The following is a 22793-nucleotide window of genomic DNA, read 5'->3' on the forward strand; positions in this document are numbered from 1 at the left end:
TATATTCTTCTATTTCTAAGTGCGAGGTGAATAAAAAGAAAGGGAAGTGGGTGTGGCATCATCCTCATCATCATCATCCAGTGGGACTATACTTCTCCAACTGATGCAACCATCTCTGGAAAAATATTACATCTTTAAAGTTTTGGGGTATAATTAATTGAAGGATTTTTATTATTAGCTTTCGTATTATTTTCCTAGTGCCAAAGCATTGTTTGATTGGCAGTACTGAGGGGGCTTCTCATGCCATTCTCCCAGTGGCCACAGGTACCCTCACCTTTGCTTTGATAGGACAAGGCACCTGACGCCTCGGCCTCCAGGCGGGTCACCTGGGCAGACTCCAGGAGCCTCCTGGTTCCGTGCCAGCGCAGCGGGCTCGTACAGCGGCTCTGGCGACCGGGTAAAAGGCTGCCCTTTTCGGAGAAGTGAAATGCCAGCGATCGGCACCTGCCAACACCGAGGCTGCTGGGAAATGAGAGGCCCCCTCGTCCGGAGCGGCGCAGCGGGAAACGGTGCTCGGTACAAGCGGTCGGAACGCGGGGTGAGGGCGGACCTTAAAAAAAAAACGCCACAGTTGCTCTGCTCTCTATTGCAGTGAGCCGATGACAAGAGCCTGCTCTGGAGCTCTTCCTGCAAGAAAAAAATAAAAACAACAACATGACCTTCAATAGCATCGAATTACAGGCCTCTGTCTGCTGATGGTATAACTTTGAGGTAGCAGTCACACATTCACATATCACAGCGTTCGTTTGCATTAAATCCACGTTTGTTTTGTCATTTTTTTAAAGTATCGGGTGCTTGACCTGTTGTATACCAAAAAACATACACCAAAGAGCACATGTAAACATGTAGATGCATGCTAATGACCTTTTTTAAAAAAATAAAAAAATTTTTTATTATTCTAACCTCTCAGTTTTGCTTGCCCACCTGTGTACGGCTGCTTTTCAGCTGAATCACGGGGTCCTGGTAATGCTCTGGTTGGCTGTGGCTGAGCCCTCGAAATCGCAGTGGCTGCTCTGTCTGGCCGGAGAGCAGATTATAAATCACGGCCTGAATCCATCTTCCTCTCTGGGTTATTCTTCCCGGCCTGTGGGGAAATTGTAATAGTCATTTAGCACTCCATTTGGCAGCTCTGCTGCTTGGAGTCCGTCGCTAACTAGAGCATAAATCTGAATATTTATTTATTATTCTTTCCTGGCCATTGCTGCCAGTATCGAGAGTATATTTATCCTTGTTTTCTGTTTTCCTTGGCTAGGTCTTCAGCCCCCGAGGGAGGCTTGGGAGAAGCCAGTATCGCTGATTGCTTGCACGTCTTACCTGGAAAAAGAAGACTGACAGTGAAGAGACAGTGAAGAGGTCAGACAGCTCTGTGGACCAAGGGTTTGAAGCATCCTAAAACCCAGTTTGTATACAATAATTGTTAAATGTTTAGACTGTACATTAATGTGTCAAAGGTATCATTTTAAAAAGTTAATTTGTTGGATTTAATTTATAAATAGGACTCTTGAAGACTCAGTATCTACTCCATGGTTTCTGTGTGGTTCCTATGTTAATAGTCAGTATCTGCTCCATGGTTTCTGTGTGGTTCCTATGTTAATAGTCAGTATCTACTCCATGGTTTCTGTGTGGTTCCTATGTTAATAGTCAGTATCTGCTCCATGGTTTCTGTGTGGTTCCTATGTTAATAGTCAGTATCTGCTCCATGGTTTCTGTGTGGTTCCTATGTTAATAGTCAGTATCTACTCCATGGTTTCTGTGTGGTTCCTATGTTAATAGTCAGTATCTACTCCATGGTTTCTGTGTGGTTCCTATGTTAATAGTCAGTATCTACTCCATGGTTTCTGTGTGGTTCCTATGTTAATAGTCAGTATCTACTCCATGGTTTCTGTGTGGTTCCTGTGTTAATAGTCAAAGGCCACAACAGTCATCCAGCGCATCATAAGTCTTTGAGAACAAACCTCCCTCCCTCAAATTATACCACAGCAACACCCCACTCCACCGCAAGCAGCTAAAAATTGTTGAAAAAATGTAGGGTTATTAATGCTGACAATTTAACTTTATTTATTTTACACACCCCCATGCAGCCAATGGTCTTGTGGCAACTGGTTGTGGCAGCAGAAGTATCCAACAGGCTATTGACTGGCTCGCATTTCATTGCACTACATTACATGCTTTATATAATAGCTATGTGAAATGTTGACATATTTTCCTGTAGCACTGGCCTAGGCATTTCACTTTGAGTGACTGTACCATTGTACAATCAAATGCTTCCTGAAAACCCTTAGAGCTAAATATTGATGAAGAATCCTGGTAAACCCTGTTAATGAAAAAGTTCACCAGCTAGGTAAACTAGCCTCAGCAATCAGGCAGCATCCTGGTCGTGAGCTATAGGTCTGTTAGCCTTGAAACTAGCTAGCTAACGGCACTATTCACTAGACTCTCTTTACCTATCTAGAATTTTCAGTGCTAGCACGCCATTTTTTTAAATTATAATTTGGCACCCAACACTGGGCTGTGAAATATCCATTTTTATGCCTGTTGAGGAGAGAGGGAGAAAAATAGACATGGCCCCAATTGTCCAAAGGATGTTTCCTTTGATGCTTGTGGAGAGGGGATCAGGTATAAACAGACAACATTCCTATGGCCACACAGAGCAAGTTTACCAGATCGAATTATATTGTCAGATTCTCAAAAGGGATCATCTAAAAACTAGATTGCTGACAACCATACTAATATTTTTAATCCCCTTCCCGAAAAATGATTATTTGCGAAACTATGGATAAAAATTCATCAAATGTTAATTTTAAGAGAGTCCACAGTCAACACAGTTAGATTGATAGTCAAATATCTGTTGTGTCGTCACCTATTTAACTCCAAGGCCGCAGAAGTACAGCTATGTTCATATCCACAAGGGCCTTTCATCATCGGGCTCATATTGATATATTAACAAATATAGATGTTAAGTAGCAGTAAGATCTTAAATCGCTTAGGACACAGGTATGACTCCAGTCCTGGAGTGTCTGTCGGTATTTGGCACATTTCAGCACCAGTAATTCTGATTGGCTAAAGCAGTGGTTCTCAAACTCGGTCCTGGGGGACCCCTGTGTATGTTTTCATTCCAACCTCAACAGTCTTATCCAAAAAGGGTCAGTGTGGGTGCACACACCTGATCTTGATTCTACTAATCAAGGTGCTTAGCAATCACTCTAGTGATTGATTAGTAGAATCAGGTGTGTGCACCCACACTGGCCCTTTCTGGAACCCCAGCCCTAAAACATGAAAAGCACCTAATTAACAAAAATTAAGAGCTTGTTAAAATTCTGGGATTGCTGTTGAGGTTGGAATGAAAACCAGCATACACAGGGGTCCCCCAGGACCGAGTTTGAGAACCACTGGGCCAAAGAATCCACACAGCTCGTTCTCAAGGCTTTGGAACCGCAATTCCCTGCATGCACTGTGGCCCTTCGGGACTGGAGTCTGACACCTTCATTCTGTGATATATTAGCTTGTTCAGAGGAAAGCAGCATTGCTGAGTCACGGCAGAGAGCACGGGGAGATGGGACGGCAGGTCGTGTGGCTTTGTCATTACCGCTAGCGGCCGGGTTCATGGCGCGTAATGGAGGAAGCAGGACGATCGGCGCGACAGCTGCTTCCCATGTTCTCCGGGGAGGAAGTGCAGGACATTCGGTTCGAACTGCGAGAGCAGCTCGGGGAGGTCATCCTGGTCCCTTTCCAAGCACACAGGTCTCTCCATCACTTCCCTGGCATGTCTCAGATGCGCAGGGCTTGTCGGTATAAGAAAACATTCACGCTAACCTGGCTAATACGGCATTGGAAGCAGCCCAGCTGGTAATGTCACGAATATGACCTCCACTTATTAGGATGAAAAGGCAAAGTTTTTTTTTTTTTTTCAATATTGGTGTTCATTTTATTTTTCATGAAACAGATACACACTTCAACTGGTTCAATAAAATGGACACAGGCCCTTTTTCATGTTTTTCCCCACAAAGTTGTCCACTTTTCCACTGAGTTGGCGGCGGCAGGGGGGGTGGGGGGCTCTTCATTACAATTTTCTTCAAGCAGAAAGTTAGTTCAGTCTCTTAGTTCATTCTGTGTGTTGTTACTCATTTTTATTGTGGCTGTAGTCTGTACCACGTGTGATATAGATTGTCCACATTTGGCATTGAAATGCATTTCCCATCAACCATACACTGATCACAGCAGCAAAATCTGACAAGATCATGACATCATGACAGGCCCCTTTCTTACACTGATGTTCTAGCCAGGACCAGGTATGTGGCACATCAAGAGCAGACACATCTTCTCTCCTCGAAAGAGAAGAAAGGGTGGGGAAATATCATGAGATACATGCTCTCTCTTTTTAAAATGTATTTTTAATGTATTAATTTAATATCATTTTTGTGCACGCATTAAGGCCTGAGATAATTTATCTGTGACACTATATATACCAGTATGCCTTGTGTAACGTATTATAGTTACGATATTTACAACAATAATCTGTGTTTGGTATGCATATTGTCCTGTCTTGTTCACGTGGTTTATTATATGAAAAAAAAACTAATAAAATAGTTTTAATATGAATACATTCTAAAAAGTAAAGTTTAACAGAAACAAACATAATTTTTCTAAAGTGCTTCACTGACTAAGGTCAAGTACCTGCACATTTATATATGACTGATTTTGAATTGGTAAAGACGTCGAGTTATAAGGAGCATGCATGCTGGTATACATTTTGGTACTTTAGGCTACCGTAGCACTGCAACGGGATTATTCTTGCTGACATCATTTAATTCTTAAATTCTCTGGAGAGCTCTCTTGTATTTATAATATAATGTGCATACCGCACAAACATTTAAAATATTATTTTAATTTAATCTTTGCTTTAAATTTCAATACATAATATTGTATAGGTCAGGCTGACCAAAAGGATTACTCCGAACTGCATACTGTATTACATGATCATTCGCAAGTGCAGGGTGTGCTTTCTGGCAGGGGTTTTAATAATGTTCTAATATCTGAAATAACACATCTTAGCCACCAAGCAAGATGTTTTCAGAAGAGAACAGTGTTGTTTTGATATCTATATTCTTTCTTAAATAGCGGGGTCGTGTAGTCGAGCATATATGTTGTATCGTAATTCTAAGAAGTACGGTTCTTCTTGCATTCCAGGAACGTAACTTAGATTCAGCGTGATTTTGCACCCGCTGATAGCTGTGATTACTTGAGCAGATGCCAACAATGTCTTCCTTTCCCATAATCCCCGAGGTACGCAGCTGTGCATAAACCAGCGAGACGCCGAACAGGCTGTGTGATGAAGTGTGGCCGGACTCCTCCGTGGCCGAATGTAATTCACTGTGCTTGTTGTGTGCCCACCCTTTGAATCGGAGGGAATAAATCTAAATTGTCTTCTGTGGCGCGTGGAGATCGCTTTATGAGCGGGACGCAGGTGCTTGCCCTAATCCACAGAATGTGAACGTTGATTGTGAATCTTTTCTACCCTCTACTCTGCTGTGTGATGGTCGCTGTTAACACTTGCTGGCATATTTGTATTTTTTAAAATGTCTTTTGCACTGAATTAAGGCACTGGGGGAAAATATACACATTGAATTTAAAGTATACAAATGTATGTTTGGACAGGTTATAAATTGCATTCGTATTTATATCCAAAAAACACTTACATTTTTTAAACAAGTCTAAAACAGGTAAACTGGCATCATCCCCAGTGAAACCCAAACCTGGATTCAGCAGGGTGTTGAAAACCCGCGCATCAGCCGTTGATGGAAGACCGCGTGCCCGTAGCCACGAGCTGAATGAGTGGGAAAATGCACGGTCACCGCGAGGGACCTCCAATTACCACCTGAAAATAAACTTTAGATGCTGGGGATTTTCTTTACAGTTCATGCCCTCCTGCCATATGGGGAGTATGTTACAAGGAATTTATCGACTCCGCATGATGCAGGGGGCGGGGTTTGTCAAGACCTCAGCTGCGTCTTGCGGGTTTTTGGAGGAAGGTTTTTTTAAAAATATACCTCCCATTTTATATAATTTGCTTAATTGCTGGTTTTATAAAGAGTCACTGGCTCGGCTATCAAAGCCAGAGTAAATTGTGTAAAATTAGTTTAAATTGCATATCCGAGAAGCTCCAATAAGTACGTATGCACAGAACAGGAAGTAAAGTGCTGAGTATCAGTGGACCCTTTCCAGGGGTCTCATTTCATAACTCAGTTTAAACTTTAAGTATTTCCCAAGTTGTGCTTACACTTGATTGACAAAAATAACGGAGAACCAATACAGTTGCTGACGTTGGTTTAAAGTGGGGCGTCCGCGTTTTACGCATCTGTGATACATTTCAAATGAACTTCAATTTGAACTATCGTGAACATGCTTTACAATTACCTTGCGAATGCAGTCATTTCAACATTTCTTACACTCTTCACCTAAAATTCTACCTAACATTGTTTATCATTAAAATGTTATTTCTAAACCGTGAACACAGCCCTTACCGGGAATCCGTGCAGTATGTCCAGTACCTCCACATGACCAGCAAGGAATTACGTCTAGTATACACTTTAACGTAGAGATAGGATCAACGTCAAAGTGGGATTTTATCAATTGCTACTTAGTCATGGTTTTCAGCATGAGCCACTATTTAAGATACACATTGATCATAAGACCATAAAATTAGCCCCCTGGTTATGCAAGAAAGAGCCCTGTTAAACAATGCGAGCATATTTGACAGAATTGTTCTCATTGAACTGGAAAAGTATTCCCTGGTTCTACTACACATGAACATGCCATAGAATAGTGGCTAAATGTCTAGATGCAGAATTTGCTCCACACTAAACATCAATAAGGATGTCTATGGTACTACATCAGGTAATGCTCATGGTGCAAACTGTCGAGGCAGTAAGATCTTTCTGGACACTTCCTGGATCTGCAAACCCAGTCTAAATGGGTCCATTTTTTTAAAAAAAACTTGGGTTATTTTCTTTTCTAAAGATTGGGAATGTTGAATTGTATTCATAGGCTTGTCCTGTTGCTGCAGTGAAAACTATGAGAACAAGCTTCCTGTCAGCCACCAAACCTTGAACCACTACAGATTGTGAGCTGAGCTGTTCAGTCATTGCAAGGTGGGTGTAGTGGTAGGGCAGGATGATTGGGGGAATCTAATAGACCAGGAGTTCCTACTGTGGGATGGAATTAGGAGAATTCAAATTTAAATGATGCACTTGGGCTGCTGGGCAGTTTTATGGACAGTTGTTTACCTGTGCAGTCAATACGTGATACCAGACTTTGGTGAGCGTCAAGGACACTGTAACCCAGTATCTCAAGAGGAAGATCTACCCAGCAGCCCAATGACTGTGTTTTTTTATCAGTGGGAGAAAGCCATGAGTGATTGTGCAGTTCTGGATTCACGACTCATTCTAGCACTGGGGTTGCCAGAGGTGAGATAAAGTCCATTTTGGAGGTGTGTCTTTACCTGCAGTTGCAAGGTAACCCAGAGGAAGCTGAATCCAGCGTGTATGAGTGGCGAAAGGCAGTGAATGAAGGGGGAGCTGCACTCTTAAATTGCTGGTGCACTGGGGCTCTGGGCTGCCAGTGTGGGGCTGCAGTGTTCCTGACAGAAAGTACTCTGTGACCTGGACCAGAGGAGTGGTGGCATAGGTGAGGAGTGACTTCATTCTTGTGATGTTGTTGATGGAACGGAGAGAACCTGGCTGGCTGACAGAGCACGTCTTAGAGCGATTGAGTTGCATGTGACAATCCGTCATTCAGGCGGGCAGAGACATCCGCAGTTCACGCAGTGTTGCGCAGTGGGACCTGCGAGATGGGGGGGTAGAGAGGGAGAGATAGAAAGATAGAGCAAGCGCAAGAGGGAGAGAGAAAGAGAGAGTAGTATCATCAGCATAGTAGGAGAAATAAAGAGAGACTACATAAAGAGGGAACCTGGCCAGAGGGGGTGACCTGGTTTGTAGTGGTTAGATGGGCGGAAAGAGGTCCAGCTCAGGGCAGGCTGTCTTATACCAAATATAACTCATAACACTAGTGAAATCAGGGAATCAGTAAAAACAAAACAAAACAAAAAACAATAAAACAAACAAGGTAAATAATAAGTAAAGGTTAATAAACAGACAAACAAATAAATAGCCAAGCAAAAGACATAGAACTGTTCCAAGCATTAACTCTCTGAGTTAAGTAAAATTTCATAGTATTTCTTTGAAAATTTCTCTTGGTTAATTTCAGACTGTGGCCCATTGTTCTATTGACAGAACTCAGCCTAAAAAAATCATTTGTAGCTCATTTTACTGATACCTGTAAGTAGTTTAAAAAAACCTCTATTAAATCCCCCCTAAGTATTCTCTTTTTGTAGGCAGAATAAATTATATGTCTATCTTTATAACTCTTGAATTTCATGCCGGTAACCAGTTTAGTTGCCCTTCTTTGTACTTTCTCCAGAGCCTCTATATGTTTCATATTATGTGGTAATAATGATGACAAATGTGTCCTGAGGCATAATCCAGAAATATGTCAAGAGGTGGAGGGTTGTGTACACTTTTCTCAGTGTTAGGAGTGGCATGTAACACATTTTTCAGCCTCATCAGAAGACTGTGTGACTGAGGAGTCACCTGCCAATTTTGCACCTTACCTTTGACTTGTGTGGCCAGGCTTGACGCCAGATCTCGCAGTTTCCTAATGTGGTTTTCCCTCATTTTCATCTAGTGTCAAAAGCTGCAAATCCTTTTTGTTTGCTGCATACTTTGTATTGCATGTTGCTGGCTTTGCATTGTTTTCTATGTGTTGCGTGTTGTTTGCTGTGTATTGCATGTTGGGTGTTGTGTATTTTTTTCTGCATGCTTTGTATTGATTGTTGTGTGCTGTGTGTTGCGTGTTGTTTGGTGCGTGCTGTGTTGCATGTTGTTTGCCATTGAACTGTTACCTAATAGGGGGTATAAATATACGATGACTGCACAGGGCCCAGGAGATCTCCCATGATTCAGATGGCAGTGCTTGCCAAGTGATTTAGTTGGAGTAAGCAGCAGGGAGTGCTGGATCAGGAAGAGACATCAGGAACAGTCCCATGGGTGGGCCTGTTCACACCTTATAAGGGCAGGCGTCATCTCTCCCTGTGTTGTGGGTGATGAAGAAGAAGGTGCGTGACGAAACACTACTCAGCCAACCACGGAGGCTGGGACAGAGAGGAAGCATGTACACACTTTCACTGAGCCAGTGCAGGAACAAGAGCTCCTCAAGGGGTCCATCAACTCAATCTGTCAGCTTACAAATGCTGATAATGCAGGCATTATACTGGATGCAGTTGATGGAGATGTTATGGGGTCTGTTTGGCACTTACTCTCGTCAGTTGGTTACACCTAAGTGGATGTAAACAATCCCATTTTAAGGAAACATGCAAGATGTTTCTCATGAGGTCTGTCAATGATGAGCAAAATAAGAGCCTTCAGTGCGTGCCACTTCCTCCTGCATGGTGCTTCCTGCCGCAGCGCACGTCACTTCCTGCCACGGCGAACTGCACTTCCTGCTGTGAGCTGCACCATGTCTCAGTTTCCCATAAGTAAACTCATTTTCATCTCTGGCATTCTCATCATACCAAAAATAACGAGCAGAGGTAGAATATAGTTCATGTATCTATTTTTAATTTGATGACTTTGTTAAATGCATAAGGTTACACACGCTGTAAAAGGGGGTGTACTGTTGCCTAAGCTCTGATTACAACCAAAACAGATACCGTCAGAAGCACTGCAAAGGTAAGAAAATGATAGTTGAAAATTATTGTAATAATGCAAAGTATTCTGAAGGGTTACTGTGTTTATTTATTTATTTATTTTTTACAAATATCTTCGCCAATAAATTTGAGTGACAGGTGCCAAAAAAGATTGCGGTTGACCTTTTAAATTGACAGGTCACACGCTCACATATGATGGCATCTTAATCCCCGCTTATCACCTGCGTACAGTATACAGTATCACTCGTGCTGAAGACAGCACATGCTAGCGCATGCTAGCTCTCTCAGCTGCTCCAGGTCCTCATGGACAGAGCAGGAGGCCCCGTCACACCACAGGAGAAATCTCAGACGAGGGTCTGAGAGAAACGGGTTAGGGTTAGGGTCTGTCCTTCAGCGCTGGGGGGGGTAACGCACTTTTTTGCGTGTCTCTTTATTGAACGTGCACCCCTCAGCTGTGTAGGAGTCGTGTCACTGGAGTCACGGTCTGACCTTCTCCTACTCTAACTATAATATTATCATATGCTGCCGTATCGGGTTTCAGTTTCCTCACATGATGGCGTTTATTAGCACTGAGCAGAGCTTCCCCCTGTCCCTACCGGATGTGTCCACCAGGGGCACTGCAATGGTGTGTTCAGAAGCAAAAGGAAGGCGAGGGCAAATTAAGCCATTGGATGATGCAGGAAGTTCAGTGGATGTGATGGGGTAGTGGCTAAAAGTAATGGCATGAAACACGTCCCCCAATTTTGGAAAATACATCAAATGGTCCCCCTCAAATATTATCATGTTGTATCGAGTGGTACTGTTGGTGCCCCCCCAAAAATAAATAAATAAATACACTCCTGGGCATATTAAACTTTTAATGGTCTTAACAACAAATCATTTGTCAGAAAATTAGCAAGAATTAAACAATTCTTGTTCAACAGGAAAATTAATCAGGGGAAACAATGCTTGTATTATCTACTGCATATCTGGCTGCAGCATGGTGGTTTGAGGCTTATTTGATACCTTGGCCCCTTGATGACTTAAAGCCATTTAGCCAACAAATGTGTTCCATACTGTATCAGCATAATTGCATCACTTGTAGGACAACCTGAAAATAAGATATCCAGACTCTGATGATGTTGATAGGTCACAAACATCTGGAAGTCATGGCATGCAAATGATATGCAACCAAATACAAAACATGACTCTTTTATTTGACATTATGTTAATTTGTCTACTGTATAAGTGAATTTCCCTGTTTCTAGCTTTCCCCCCAAACAGTTCACTGCAGCAAAAGTAAACAAGCAAATGGTGGCACAGGAGGTCTCAGGAGTGCATTTGTTTAATTCTTGCTCATATTCTGACCAATGATTTGCTGTTAAGACCATTGTGGTAAACACCTGCCACAGGCTACCGAAATGGCTTTCCAAGGGGCCCTCCAGCACAGAGACACAGGGAGACGATGTTAAAACCAGTCCACATTTATTCTTGAGGGTGGCAAGATGTTACAGCCAAGGAGCAGATGTAAAACACTCATGACAGTGAGGTTCTCCCTTGTGTGAGTGGGGATGGCAGATTTAACCTGTGACACTGATTACCTCACTACGCACAGGTGCAGCCACTCCTGTTCTCGGGCCCAATTAGCCTGGCCAATTATCTCATTCTTAACCAATTATCTAATTGGCCTGGTCTAATTAGCTTGACCCAGGGCAAGTGTGGCTGCTTAAACCAGCCATCCCCACACCACAACCATTAAAAGATTAATTTTTGCCATTTTGGGCTTGGCCCATTTTTTTTTTTGTTGCCCAGGAGTATGTATATTTGTTATATTTTTTAAAATAGTGTATCTAATTTCAGCAAGGACTTTCTACAGTCACCGCCTGCCCTTAACTATTGCACTTGGAATAGGAATAGTGTGATACTGTAGATCAGTGGTGTCAAACTCGTGCCATGGAGGGCCGTGTGTATGCAGGTTTTCATTCCAACCAATTAATGCTGCCTTAATTGAGTCCAATTACTCATTCAGCCATATGCGTTTAACTGCATTGAAGCACAGAATATAAGAAAATTTTTATTTAGACAATGCGGGTCACCATAGACGTCGGGTCACCATTGTGCACAAACCTGCATCCCTAATTCAGCAAATAATTTAACTAATTATATAATCAATATCTGAGGCTGGAATGAAAACCTGCATACACATGGCCCTCCATGGCACGAGTTTGACACCACTGCTGTAGATAAAGACCAATTCTGGTTCTGTAACAGAAAGCCTTGACTGATAATTGTCCAAAATGACAAATATTAACTTTGAGTAAAACAGAGATTTTAATCAGCTTGACCTAATTTTTAATGGAGCAAATTATTTCTCAGATTTTACGTTTTGCAGTATTTTATAAGCTGTGAAGAATGACTGCCAACTAAATCACTATCATTCATTAATACATGTGGAATGTTTATCCATATGTGGAAACTAGTTATTTTATATTTTACCAACTATTCCCAACAAAACTAATACATTTTATAAAATAGTTTAAATGTAAATGAGAGCTTATTGGAATTCTATGCAGAAAAAATAGTAACATTAGAATGGATTGAATTAGCTTGCTTTCAATTTAAGTTTTAAAATAAGCATCAACTTGAATATAAACACAGGTTTTCCAGGTACACTTCCTGTGCCAGTGTTCTAAGCACACGACCACTGCATTGACTGCACTGAGAATGGATTCTTCGATTCCGGAATGGATTTGAATACAAATCCGGGATTGAATGATTATTTTTACACATATTGATTAGGATCGGCATTACAATTGGGTATATCGACTGTGTTGGGACAATAACACTTTTTCTCGTGCAATCTAATGAGTCATCTGTCAATAATTCCTGTGGAATGCTATGCTCATACAGGATCCACACTCGCCAGTTGAACCTTCTCACCAGGAGAACACATCTATTTAAAATCTATTTTGGACAGTTGGAAGCCTGCAGGACGTCTCAATTTTCCAAATCATCCTATACTGATTCAGACCCAGGAAATATTTGCTTATGTTTTGCAGAGGTAGCTTCCTCAAGCCAATGAAAATGTTGTAAATTGAAGAAACAGAAGTAGAGGATTTAATATTCCAGTGGTTCTGGACTTAATGAGGCAAAGAGGTGTGTGACACAGTCTGCCAAATCCGCAAGTTTGCTCATGCAGCATAAAAGCTTTACATTAAAATGCTGTACTGTGCATTCTTATTATTTGGGATGAGAGACAATTATACCTGAATTAAATTTGTTTCCCTCTAAAACCATCACCCCAATTTGAGATCTCTATCTCGTCTTTTATAAAAACTTTTATTTGTTAAAATAAAGAATCAGTATATCCTTATTTTCTTTCTACTATCTGAACCTACTGTCTAATATTCTTTTTATTAACTTGAGTAAAGAGACATAAATATATGCATTATACAGTCATTCATAACATTGCAAGAAAATGAAACATTCTTATGATTTAGCATATGGAAGTCTATCCAGGTTGCAAACAGTTCAATATCAATTACTAAAATTCAAAGTATCATTCATGATGTAAATGCTATATATTTCAGTCACTTACCAGTTTGCTTTTCTGGATTAAAAGAAGCCCAAAAGAGCTTGGCGGGACTTCCAGTCAGTCTCAATGTCAGCTTCCTGTCAGTCTCAACATTAACTTCCTGTTAGTCTCAATGGTCACTTCCTGTCAATCTCAATGGGGGCTTCCTGTCAATATCAATGCCAGTTTCCTGCCAGTCTCAGTGGCAGCTTCCTGTCAGTATCCTTGCCAGCTTCCTGTCAGGCTCAATGGGAGCAGTTGCATCTGAAGCTGACCACTTGGTTGGATCAATGGATTCATGCCATTTACAGAAAACTCTGACCCTACCATCTGCATATCACAGTAGAAATCAATCTTCAAATGTCCAGTTTTGTTGATCACATGCCCACTGTGGCCTCCTCTTCCTGCTCTTTGCTGATAGGAGTGTAACCCGGGGGGGGGGAGGGTCACCTGCCTCTGCAGCCCATCCGCTTCAAGGTTTGACTGGTTGTGCGTTCAGACATGCCCTTCTGCACACCACTGTTGTAAACAGCAGTTATCTGAGCATTTGTGGCCTTTCGGTTAGCTTGAACAAGTTTGCCCACTTCCCTCTGGCCTCTCATTGGCAAAGTGCTTCTGGCTGCAGACTGCTCCCTGGATGTTCTTTGTCTATCGTGCCCATTCTAATATTTGGACAAATGCAAAATTAAACCTTTATCTCTTTATAAATTGAGTTGCAGCCACATGATTCGCTGTTTGGAGGTGCAGGCTATTTGCATTAACAAGCAGATGTACCTATGAAGTGTCCAGTGAATGTATACTTTTCTTGTTGTGTATATGTATTTCGTTTCAATTTTCATATTCTGAATAGGCTTATGTTTCACAAAGAAATCGCTTGAATTCCTTAATTTCCGATTTTTTTTTTCCGGCAGTAAAATTAAAATATATCGACTCTGACAAATTCTGGCACCCCTGATGACATGAGGAAGCCAGAGCTGTCCGCGGAGAAGCATCCATCTTCAGCCCATGTCAACAGCAGCAGTCTGAAAGTGTATCATTTATTAGCTTGGACCGCTTTTGCAACATGGTTTAAGTATATAATGTCATGAAGTTTCCTTGTTAAAAAAACTCGTGTCCAGGGAATGTGATTCACAGCTTCTCTGAAGGCAGCCAAGCTACGCTTCAGGAGCAGGTGTATTTTTATTTATTTGTGTATTTATTTATTTATTTTCTATTAATCTATTTATTTATTACAGGGGAGGATAAACACTGAAAAAGAATAACCCTGATACATACATATTGTGTATTAAGGAGTCAGAATTTTTTGATGATAAGACTGAGTGAAAAAATTGCCAGGTATAGTGAAAGTCGAGCAGGCGGAAGTACCTGTACTGTCACTATCATTTAAGACTATAATTGTCAGTCAATGTTAAAAATTTTCAGTGGAGTTTTGATTCCAGTCTAGAGTACAAAATACATTACTCCGGATAGTTTACTGTTGAATGGCGAATAATTTATGATACACATACTGAGACAGTAGTAATATGGATGGAATTTTTTATGAATTCTGTCTCGCTGTAGATATTGGGGATTACACTGTAGTCTCTGCTGTGTCAGAAAAGCCACGTAGAGCTAAAATATAGCCATTGTTTTGTCACATCGTGTACATAAACTTTTATCTGTGATGAATTTTTTTTATCTGTTATAATAGTTTTTATATTTTGTAGATCAGCTTAATTTTTTGGTTTGATTTATTTCAATATGTTTACCGGAAGTATAGGCTATGCAGGTCGGCAGTTTTGGGTGCCACACAAAAGAAAAGATATAGGAGCTCTGGTACAAAGTACAAAGGAGGGCAACTAAACCGGTTCCTGGTGTGAAATGTAAAATAGTGGGGAAAGATTTAAGATGCTTTATCTCTTCAAGTTTAGTAAAATGAAACCAGGTGTAGATTATTTTAAGGTATTTAAGAGTCATTTAAAAGGAATTAAATAAACTCCAAAAGAGCTTCCAGTTCTGTCAGTACAAGGGGGACATATGTGGAAATTAGCAAAAGGTAAATTGCACAAAAATATCAGTAGGTAGTGCCTTACATGGAGAGATGTTGTTACATGGAACTGCACAGTGGATTATGTAAAGGACTGACCCTTTGTATGTTCAAGCCTAGTCCTTGATATCATGTTGGATACTCATCTAGTATCCTCAATGGATTGAATGGCCTTTTCTCATTACTTCTTTATTTGATGATTTTGCGTTGTGAAAATGTACAATATATTCTTCTTATAAATGGAGCTACTCATCAGGCTTGTCAAAGAAGTGAATGGATCAGGTAGTAAAGCAGCATGTCAGACATTTGCTGTAGATTTGTCCAGCGTCCCTGTCTCAAACCGTTAGCTCTGCTGTTTTCTCTGAGGTGATGACTGCTTGGAGCTGCCTGCGCTCAGCACCTCAGGCCTCTGTGCAGTAGCCTGGCCCGGGACGGAGGAGCGGCCGCTCCTTTCTTCCGTTCTGCTCGCATCGTTAAGCCTCCAGCTCTGTGCATGGTGCATGCCACTGATTATCCCCTTAGTCACACAGCATGCTCAAGCTGGAGGAGCTCCTGTAGCACACAGCCACGGCTCTTTCTCAGCATCTTTCTGAGTGCGGCGTATTCTTATGAATGAGCGTGTCTGTGACTCATCAGAAACTAAGAAGGGATCCCCCAGATGTGTGTGCAGCTGGAGCGCTCGCACACTCGTGACACCTGGGCCTGCCAGTCGCCAAATCCAGATGTGCTTCTCCGCTGGGCTTCTCTCCTCCTCCGCCTGCTGCTCCGGGACCAGCATTCCCATTCCCGATCCTATTCCCTTTCCTGATCCCTTTCATGTTCCCCATCCTGTTCCCATTCCCTTTCCTGTTCCCTATCCTATTCCCAGTCCCATTCCTATTCCCGCTCTCATATCCTATTCCCTTTCCAGATCCCAATCCAGTTCCCAATTCCTTTCCTGTTCCAATCCCAGTCTTGTTCCTGATCCTATTCAACATTCCCAATCCTATTCCCATTCCCGATCCCATTCTTGTTCTGGATCCCATTCCCATTCCAAATCCCATTCCGGATCCCATTCTCGTTTCCGTTCCCTATTCCGTTCCAGATCCCATTCCCTTTCTCTGCACTGAGATGGGTTGTGGAGACGCACCTGACGTATGGATGTTGGGTCTTCACCAAGTTCCGCACCAACCCCCAAAACTATACAGGCTGCCCATTGCCCTGCATCGCAGTCTTCTCTCTCCAGGCAAAGTGGATAACCATCAGCAGGGTCAATCTCAAACATCAGAGGGGTTCCCACAAGAATTTCCTAAAATCTAAAAGTCTAAAATCTTTAGTGCTTCATTTTATTTTACAACCTACAGCAAGAAGCATTACATGCAATCAGATTGTAAAAGAAACACCATAAACACCCTTAATCCAGCTCTGAAGCGTGAGTACATGTCTGAGCACAAAACAGTACGGGTCTGTGCTTCCATATGGACATTCCTGGCAAACGATCAAGTTTCCAAGCATATTTCTATGTGCAGATATATTGTGTTTTGAAAGGTCTTGCCTATGTATGTTTTAACTCGCATGGTATATTTATGGTATAATTTACTTGCTTGAAAAAGAATCCATTTCTCCCCACAGTATTGGTTTGGGTGGGTGCCATGTAATGTAATGGGGATCAGTAGACAGCTTTGAGTGCCTTACTTTCAAGGAACAGATACAGCATGATATAGCAAAATTCATGTTATCCCCCAAATTTCATCACATGTTATGCTGGAGTTCCACCTGGCTGACATGGCCGAGGTCCAATTCACAGCAGGAAAGATTGTGGCGCTCCCACAGCGCTCACATCGCCCCCTATTGGCAGAAAGTAGACATTAATATTATTCAATCTGCCTCATGTTTCTTCCCTCCTTCATAAATACTTTTAATGCAGCTTCCCCTGAGAGCTCAGGATTCACAGAGTGAAAGAAAAATCTATGTGGAGTCTTCAATTATGGGATTCAAAGCACTATTTCATGTGATTTTAAAAATCCCTAAGTATTAGATTGGAAAAGTAGATTTACAATGACTGCTCTGCTTGGTGAAATTGAAATATTATGTATAGTATCTGTGTAAGATACAGTCAGATTCACTCAGTCTGCATTCTCTCATTTTATGGATGTTCACACAGAATGTCCCAAATAAAATCTTAATTTGTAAATAAAGTTTTTTATTTAAATGGCCGATTAAAAATCAAGAAAATTGAACTATTTTAGTAGATATTTGAACTTTCAAAACATGAATACATTTCAATCTCAGTCGTCCAACAATTCAGCATTTATTTTAACTAACACTAGAAAGAGTAAAATATTAGATGAAAACTATTGTTTACCATTTTGTTAAAATTATGAATTGTTGACTTGAAACTGCTAATGTTCCTTAAAAATGTCAAAATGTGACAAATATTCATGGTCTGACAGAGCTCAATAGAAAAATAAAAAGACAATATATTAATTTTATTTTTATGAATACTCTTGTGACATACTGATAGTGCTAATTTAGCTAAAGCCTGTCAATAAGTGTGCACATAATCACTATACGAGTATAATAATATTCTTATGTTTGTTGATATGCAGTTTAAGTTTGATATATGACGGTGTTTGTTAAACAATAAGGATATATAACAGCAAGCACCTTTATTTGTGTAACAGATCATATATTTGCTTTTATACATGTTTTTGCGAGTCTGTGGTCTTATACAATTGTTAAAAGCGTTTAACAAAGAAAATCATGGCATGTACCCAAAACAAATTAGCAAACATATCAAAATCATTCTTTTTTTTTTTTTACAACTTTTATAGCAACCAATCCTTTCTATTGGTCTGCTTTAGTGCAAACTGTTTCCATTGACAGAGTTTGACCATGGTTTTAACATTCATGAGTTCCAAGTCTCTGTCTTTCACGCAACTCAATGTGCAGACTGCATTCTTCGTGCCACTAATTCAAGTCCATCTGTCCAGTAACGGTGATTTCCAATAACATTTCAAGTGTGTAGGGAAGTTTGTGTGATGATGTAATAGTATAGCCGTAGTTTACAGTTAAATTATGAAGCCTTGCATGTATACTTGTTAATGGAATGCAAAGCCCCATTCTAAACTTCTCAGCTAGTTTCATAAGCCTTTCTTAAAAGTCCTCAAGGCTCGTCAGGCAATACTGTTTATATTATTTGCGCTGACAGTTTAATGTAGGCTGTCCAAGCTGTTTGGATAAAAGCATGTGAGTGTGATAAAAAATATAAGAGAACAGATTTTTTGTCACGAGATGCCATTAATGTTTCCGCTAGCTACGTCTGTCCTTCAAGTCCAACCGATCCAACTCTTCCCCACACCTGCAGGACATCAGTTTGATATCTGACTTCTGGAGAGGAGATGTGGGTCTTAAAAAAAATAATAAAAAAAAGTGGGTGGGGGTATGGGGGGGGGGACGAGTATGTGAAACTCAGCTTGGTGGTTGATGGCACCGCGCTGCTATTCTGGTTCTATTGCACAGTATTTCAGAGAATGGAAAGCACCGGTCACCGATGTCTTTCAGAAACTCAGAAGTCCAGGCGGAGGAGACGAGAGCAAGCCCCGCCCCCCTGCCTCGCCCCGGCCCCGCCTGCCTCGGCACTCCCGCCAGTTCACGAGCAGCCGCAGCGATCCACCACCATGGAGGGGATTTTCCCGTAGATGATCTGCTCCTTGCTGTTGAAATACAGCATGTTGATGGGGGACATTTTGGTGGGGGTGCAGCAGGGCCCGGCGGTGCCCCGCGGGTTGGCCTTGTTCACCAGGTGGGTGTGGGGGTACTTCTGCAGGTGCATGTACTCGCACTCCCCAGAGCAGTAGTTGGCCTTGTAGCGTTTGGGAGCGATAATCCAGTCCCAGCCAAAGTCCTCGAAGTCCACGGTCAGGGGGTAACGGCAGCAACGGGACTCGGGGGAGTGCTCGTTGCAGTCCAGGCCCGAGTCCCTCCTTAGGCGCTTGGTGCTGTCCGAAATCTTCACCTCCATGAAGGGTTGCTGCATGGGAACAGAGAAAAAAAAGCTAAGGTTAATATACAGTACAGGCGAAAATATCCAGAATGTGCATAATGTGACGAATAGGCAGCATAATGATCTGTATGCAATAAAAGTGCAGTTTCTGATGCTGTATTATTTTCACATGTAGCTCTGCTCAGGTGACGGAGCATGTCTGTGATTTGTTTTTGTCCATTACTTGCTTGTGTCTGTGATTCACTTGTCTCTGTTATCTTCTCGTTGAATGTTTTACTCTGACCATCACCACAGGGCACCCTTACGAATTCATAAGAAATTAACTGCACTGTCCTCCAGAGCTCACAGCATCAAAAGGCGCGTTTGTGTGTTATCACGTGAAGCAATGGAGTGGCGATGGGAGTCCAGGCAAAGTATTTAAATTTTGTGATGCAAGCACATGAAATTTTGGGCTTGTCGCTAAAAGAAAAGGAAAACTGTAAGCTTTATTTTCTTTTAAAATGTGAGTTACTTTTATACGAAAACGTGTGGGTGTGCTCCGTTCCCTCTACAGAAGAACCAAACGAAGACCAGCGGCTTTGGGATCTATTAATTGATGCCGAATGTACCTATAGGGCCCTCGAACCAAATGCGCTTTTCATATCGACTAATTGCGAGCAGTTCGTTTTTGCGTATGATAGCACACGCAAGTTAGCTCACTTCCAAGGTATAATAATGAAAAGACACTATATAATTTCAAGACATGCAACATAACGTTGTGACTCACTAGTCCTTCTTCTCCAGTCTCCGCGGAGGTGACGGCCAGGTCGTTTCCCTTGGAGTCCAATGCATTAATTTCGATTCCCAAGTCGCTCTCCGGCTGTTTCAGCCAGACCTGGAGTACCTGTTTCACGTCTACGCTTTGCCACGAGCTGGTCCCGGCATTTACTTCAATCTTGAGGGAGCGGATTCGCGTGTGACTATATGCTTCATTTGCGCGTTTCAGGCGGGAGATCTGCAGGAATACTGTAGTTGCTTCGTCGGCCGCGCGAAGGTGAACCCAAAGCTGCGCTTTTACGATGGGATTAGATTGAATCTTCGGACTGAAGGAGAAGAAACAGCAAATCGGCTTCCCGTCTACTTGGTAGTCTGGGTCATCTGTTAGGGAGAGAAAAAAAGCATTATGGAGGAAACTTTAAATCACAAAATTCCGAAATAATGATGACCAAACTAAGGAGTTCTGAATGAATAGATGAATAAATTAAGTTTATGCTAGGCTGCGGTTGGGGGAATGAACAACCGGTGCTTTTTCATCGCCTAAATGAGAAGTAGCCCAGCGCATGTAGTGCGTTTACCACGTTTACCACGTCTGTGCTGATATTACAGACTGTGTTTTAAACGTCGCTTTCTTCATGTAACAGGGCTAAGTGAGCAATAGGCTATGCAGCTTAATAACTGGAACCTTTCTCGCTTATCAAAGCTTTTTTGAAATGAACGACTGTGTTCAGCAGAATTATGCTAGAATTGAAAGTCCGATGCCATTCATGCTAAGACACTGAGACATGAGACACATTTCTCGCTAGGTCATGTTAGTTACCACGCGCTGTTTTGTACTGTCTTATATTCCTTCGCATTTTAACATGGAGGGGATGACGAATACTAATATTTATAGGCTATAATAATAATATAGAAAATCGTGTAGGATAGTTGTCTCAATAAACGGGCTATTTAATCGCAATTGGGAGAACGTAATTCATGAACACAAACTTCAAAGGAATGTTATTCTGAACAGACGCTATTTGTCTTATAACTTGAAAAGAAAACTAAATAAACACATTCTGTGTGCGGAAGGGCGACACGGTAACGTTGTAGCCTATGCTAAAAACATTTTTTTTTTTTTTAACAAACCCCCGGATAGTTTGGTTAGTCTTGTACTTCAAGTAGCTGCACAGAAAACAAAAGTTGCACACGAAGAAACACTTCAAATTTTAGCCTACAGGTTGTCAGTATGATCATGAAATAAACGAAAACTCACTTTCCGTGCCCACGGTCATGATGGTTTCCGTGGTGGCGTGGTCGTCATCCTCTTCCATCCCATCTCCGTTCTCTTCCATATGGGCGTCGTACTGGTCGAGCAGCTGCTGTAGCGGGGGAGCTTTGGGAAGCAGTTGCTTGACCACGTCTCTGCTGATATTGGGGGCCTGCTTGAGACGAAGCTTGCTGAGAATTTGGGACTTGATGGCGTGAAGTCTCATAAGTTTGCTGTGTTGCCGGAACTCACACGTCGAGCACTGCTCGCTGTCTTCAGCCGTTACTGAAGGTGCTGCGACATCTCCCAGACCCACCGGACCAAGCGCAACAATCAACCCCAAGTAGAGAAGAACTTGTATGAGGTGCATGTTTCCAGCTCTGATGTCTTTCTTTAAACGTGGTGTGGGTGTTTCGTCCAGTGATACACACTGCAGTTTCTGCACCTCAAGCAGTGCTCTAGACTGGTGGGTGTCATGCTGTAATTCAACGGAGCTTTTTATACCGCTACTTTGGCTTCTCTATAGTGTCGTCAAAATTCTATGATTGGTTGGGCCGGCAACAATGAATCCACTGGTCATACATGATCTCAATTTCTCTGCCAAATCTTAAAGTGGTAAGGCATGTCTAAACATTAGTTTACGAGACAACTGCGCATTATAAATCAAAAAGAAGATATTTCATTAACTTATCGAATACCTGCTCTGGAATTCAGGAGTTTTTTTGTATAGTAAATGGAGCCAAATTCGTTGCCTGCCGCATGCCAGCTGCCATTGAAAAATCCGTTGATTTATACCGTCCGCTTTCCACGCAACTCGGATTCAGTTATGTAGCATGATATAGTCACGGTTTTTTGCGTTCTGTTTGGCTGTTGAAGGTTAAAAAAAAAAAAAAAAAAAAAAACCCAAACACATTTTCTTAGAATGCAGCAGCCCTCTCTGCGTAAATATAAAAGGTTCTCCACGCAGGGAAATTACAATATCGCTATAAAATATGGACCTACTAATATTACATATACTATGCAACGGATGGTACTATACAAGTCAGGTGGGTAAATAAATTGAAAATAAAAAGGCAGTGTCTGATTAAGACCAGTAGAACTATAGACTTTCATTAACACAAATGATTACTCACCTACGTGCTATAGGTAGGTTTCAAAGACCTATCAGAACACTAAAATTTGACTCTTGAAAGAATCACGTGTGCCATCTACTGATCGTTTTAAAAATAGCTTCTTTTAACAAAAAAAACCGTGAGCAAGGACCGGAAACTTCGCAGCGTAAAATGTTATGAAGCATATAATTAGTATAATTATCACATTAGCGAATACACAGCAGAGTTATTCGAAATAATGGAATTCACAATTATTACGGGGAATTCAATATCGCTATATTTTCTCTTAGGACATAGGCTACTTGAACTTGTTTAAATACATTTTCTGTCTTTCACCGTTAAGCCTCTT

General features: G+C 41.6%; 1 protein-coding gene and 1 long non-coding RNA gene across 2 annotated transcripts; both read right to left on the minus strand.

Moving 5' to 3' along the window:
* Window positions 1–1862: 1862 nt before the first annotated feature.
* Window positions 1863–6798, minus strand: LOC135240990 (uncharacterized). Its single transcript, XR_010325847.1, has 3 exons — window positions 6522–6798; window positions 5697–5875; window positions 1863–4325 (listed from the first exon to the last, which is right to left on the minus strand). It is a non-coding gene; the product is annotated as an uncharacterized LOC135240990 (long non-coding RNA).
* Window positions 6799–17967: 11169 nt separating this feature from the next.
* Window positions 17968–22418, minus strand: LOC135241035 (growth/differentiation factor 8-like). The gene is made up of 3 exons (XM_064311141.1): window positions 21339–22418; window positions 20091–20461; window positions 17968–19351 (listed from the first exon to the last, which is right to left on the minus strand). Exons 1-3 carry the CDS (start codon window positions 21700–21702, stop codon window positions 18971–18973), a joined length of 1116 nt encoding a protein of 371 aa, XP_064167211.1. The 5' UTR covers window positions 21703–22418; the 3' UTR covers window positions 17968–18970.
* Between the last annotated feature and the right edge of the window lie 375 nt (window positions 22419–22793).

This window comes from Anguilla rostrata, chromosome 15 (genome assembly GCF_018555375.3).
Source record: "Anguilla rostrata isolate EN2019 chromosome 15, ASM1855537v3, whole genome shotgun sequence".
Lineage (NCBI taxonomy): Eukaryota > Metazoa > Chordata > Actinopteri > Anguilliformes > Anguillidae > Anguilla > Anguilla rostrata.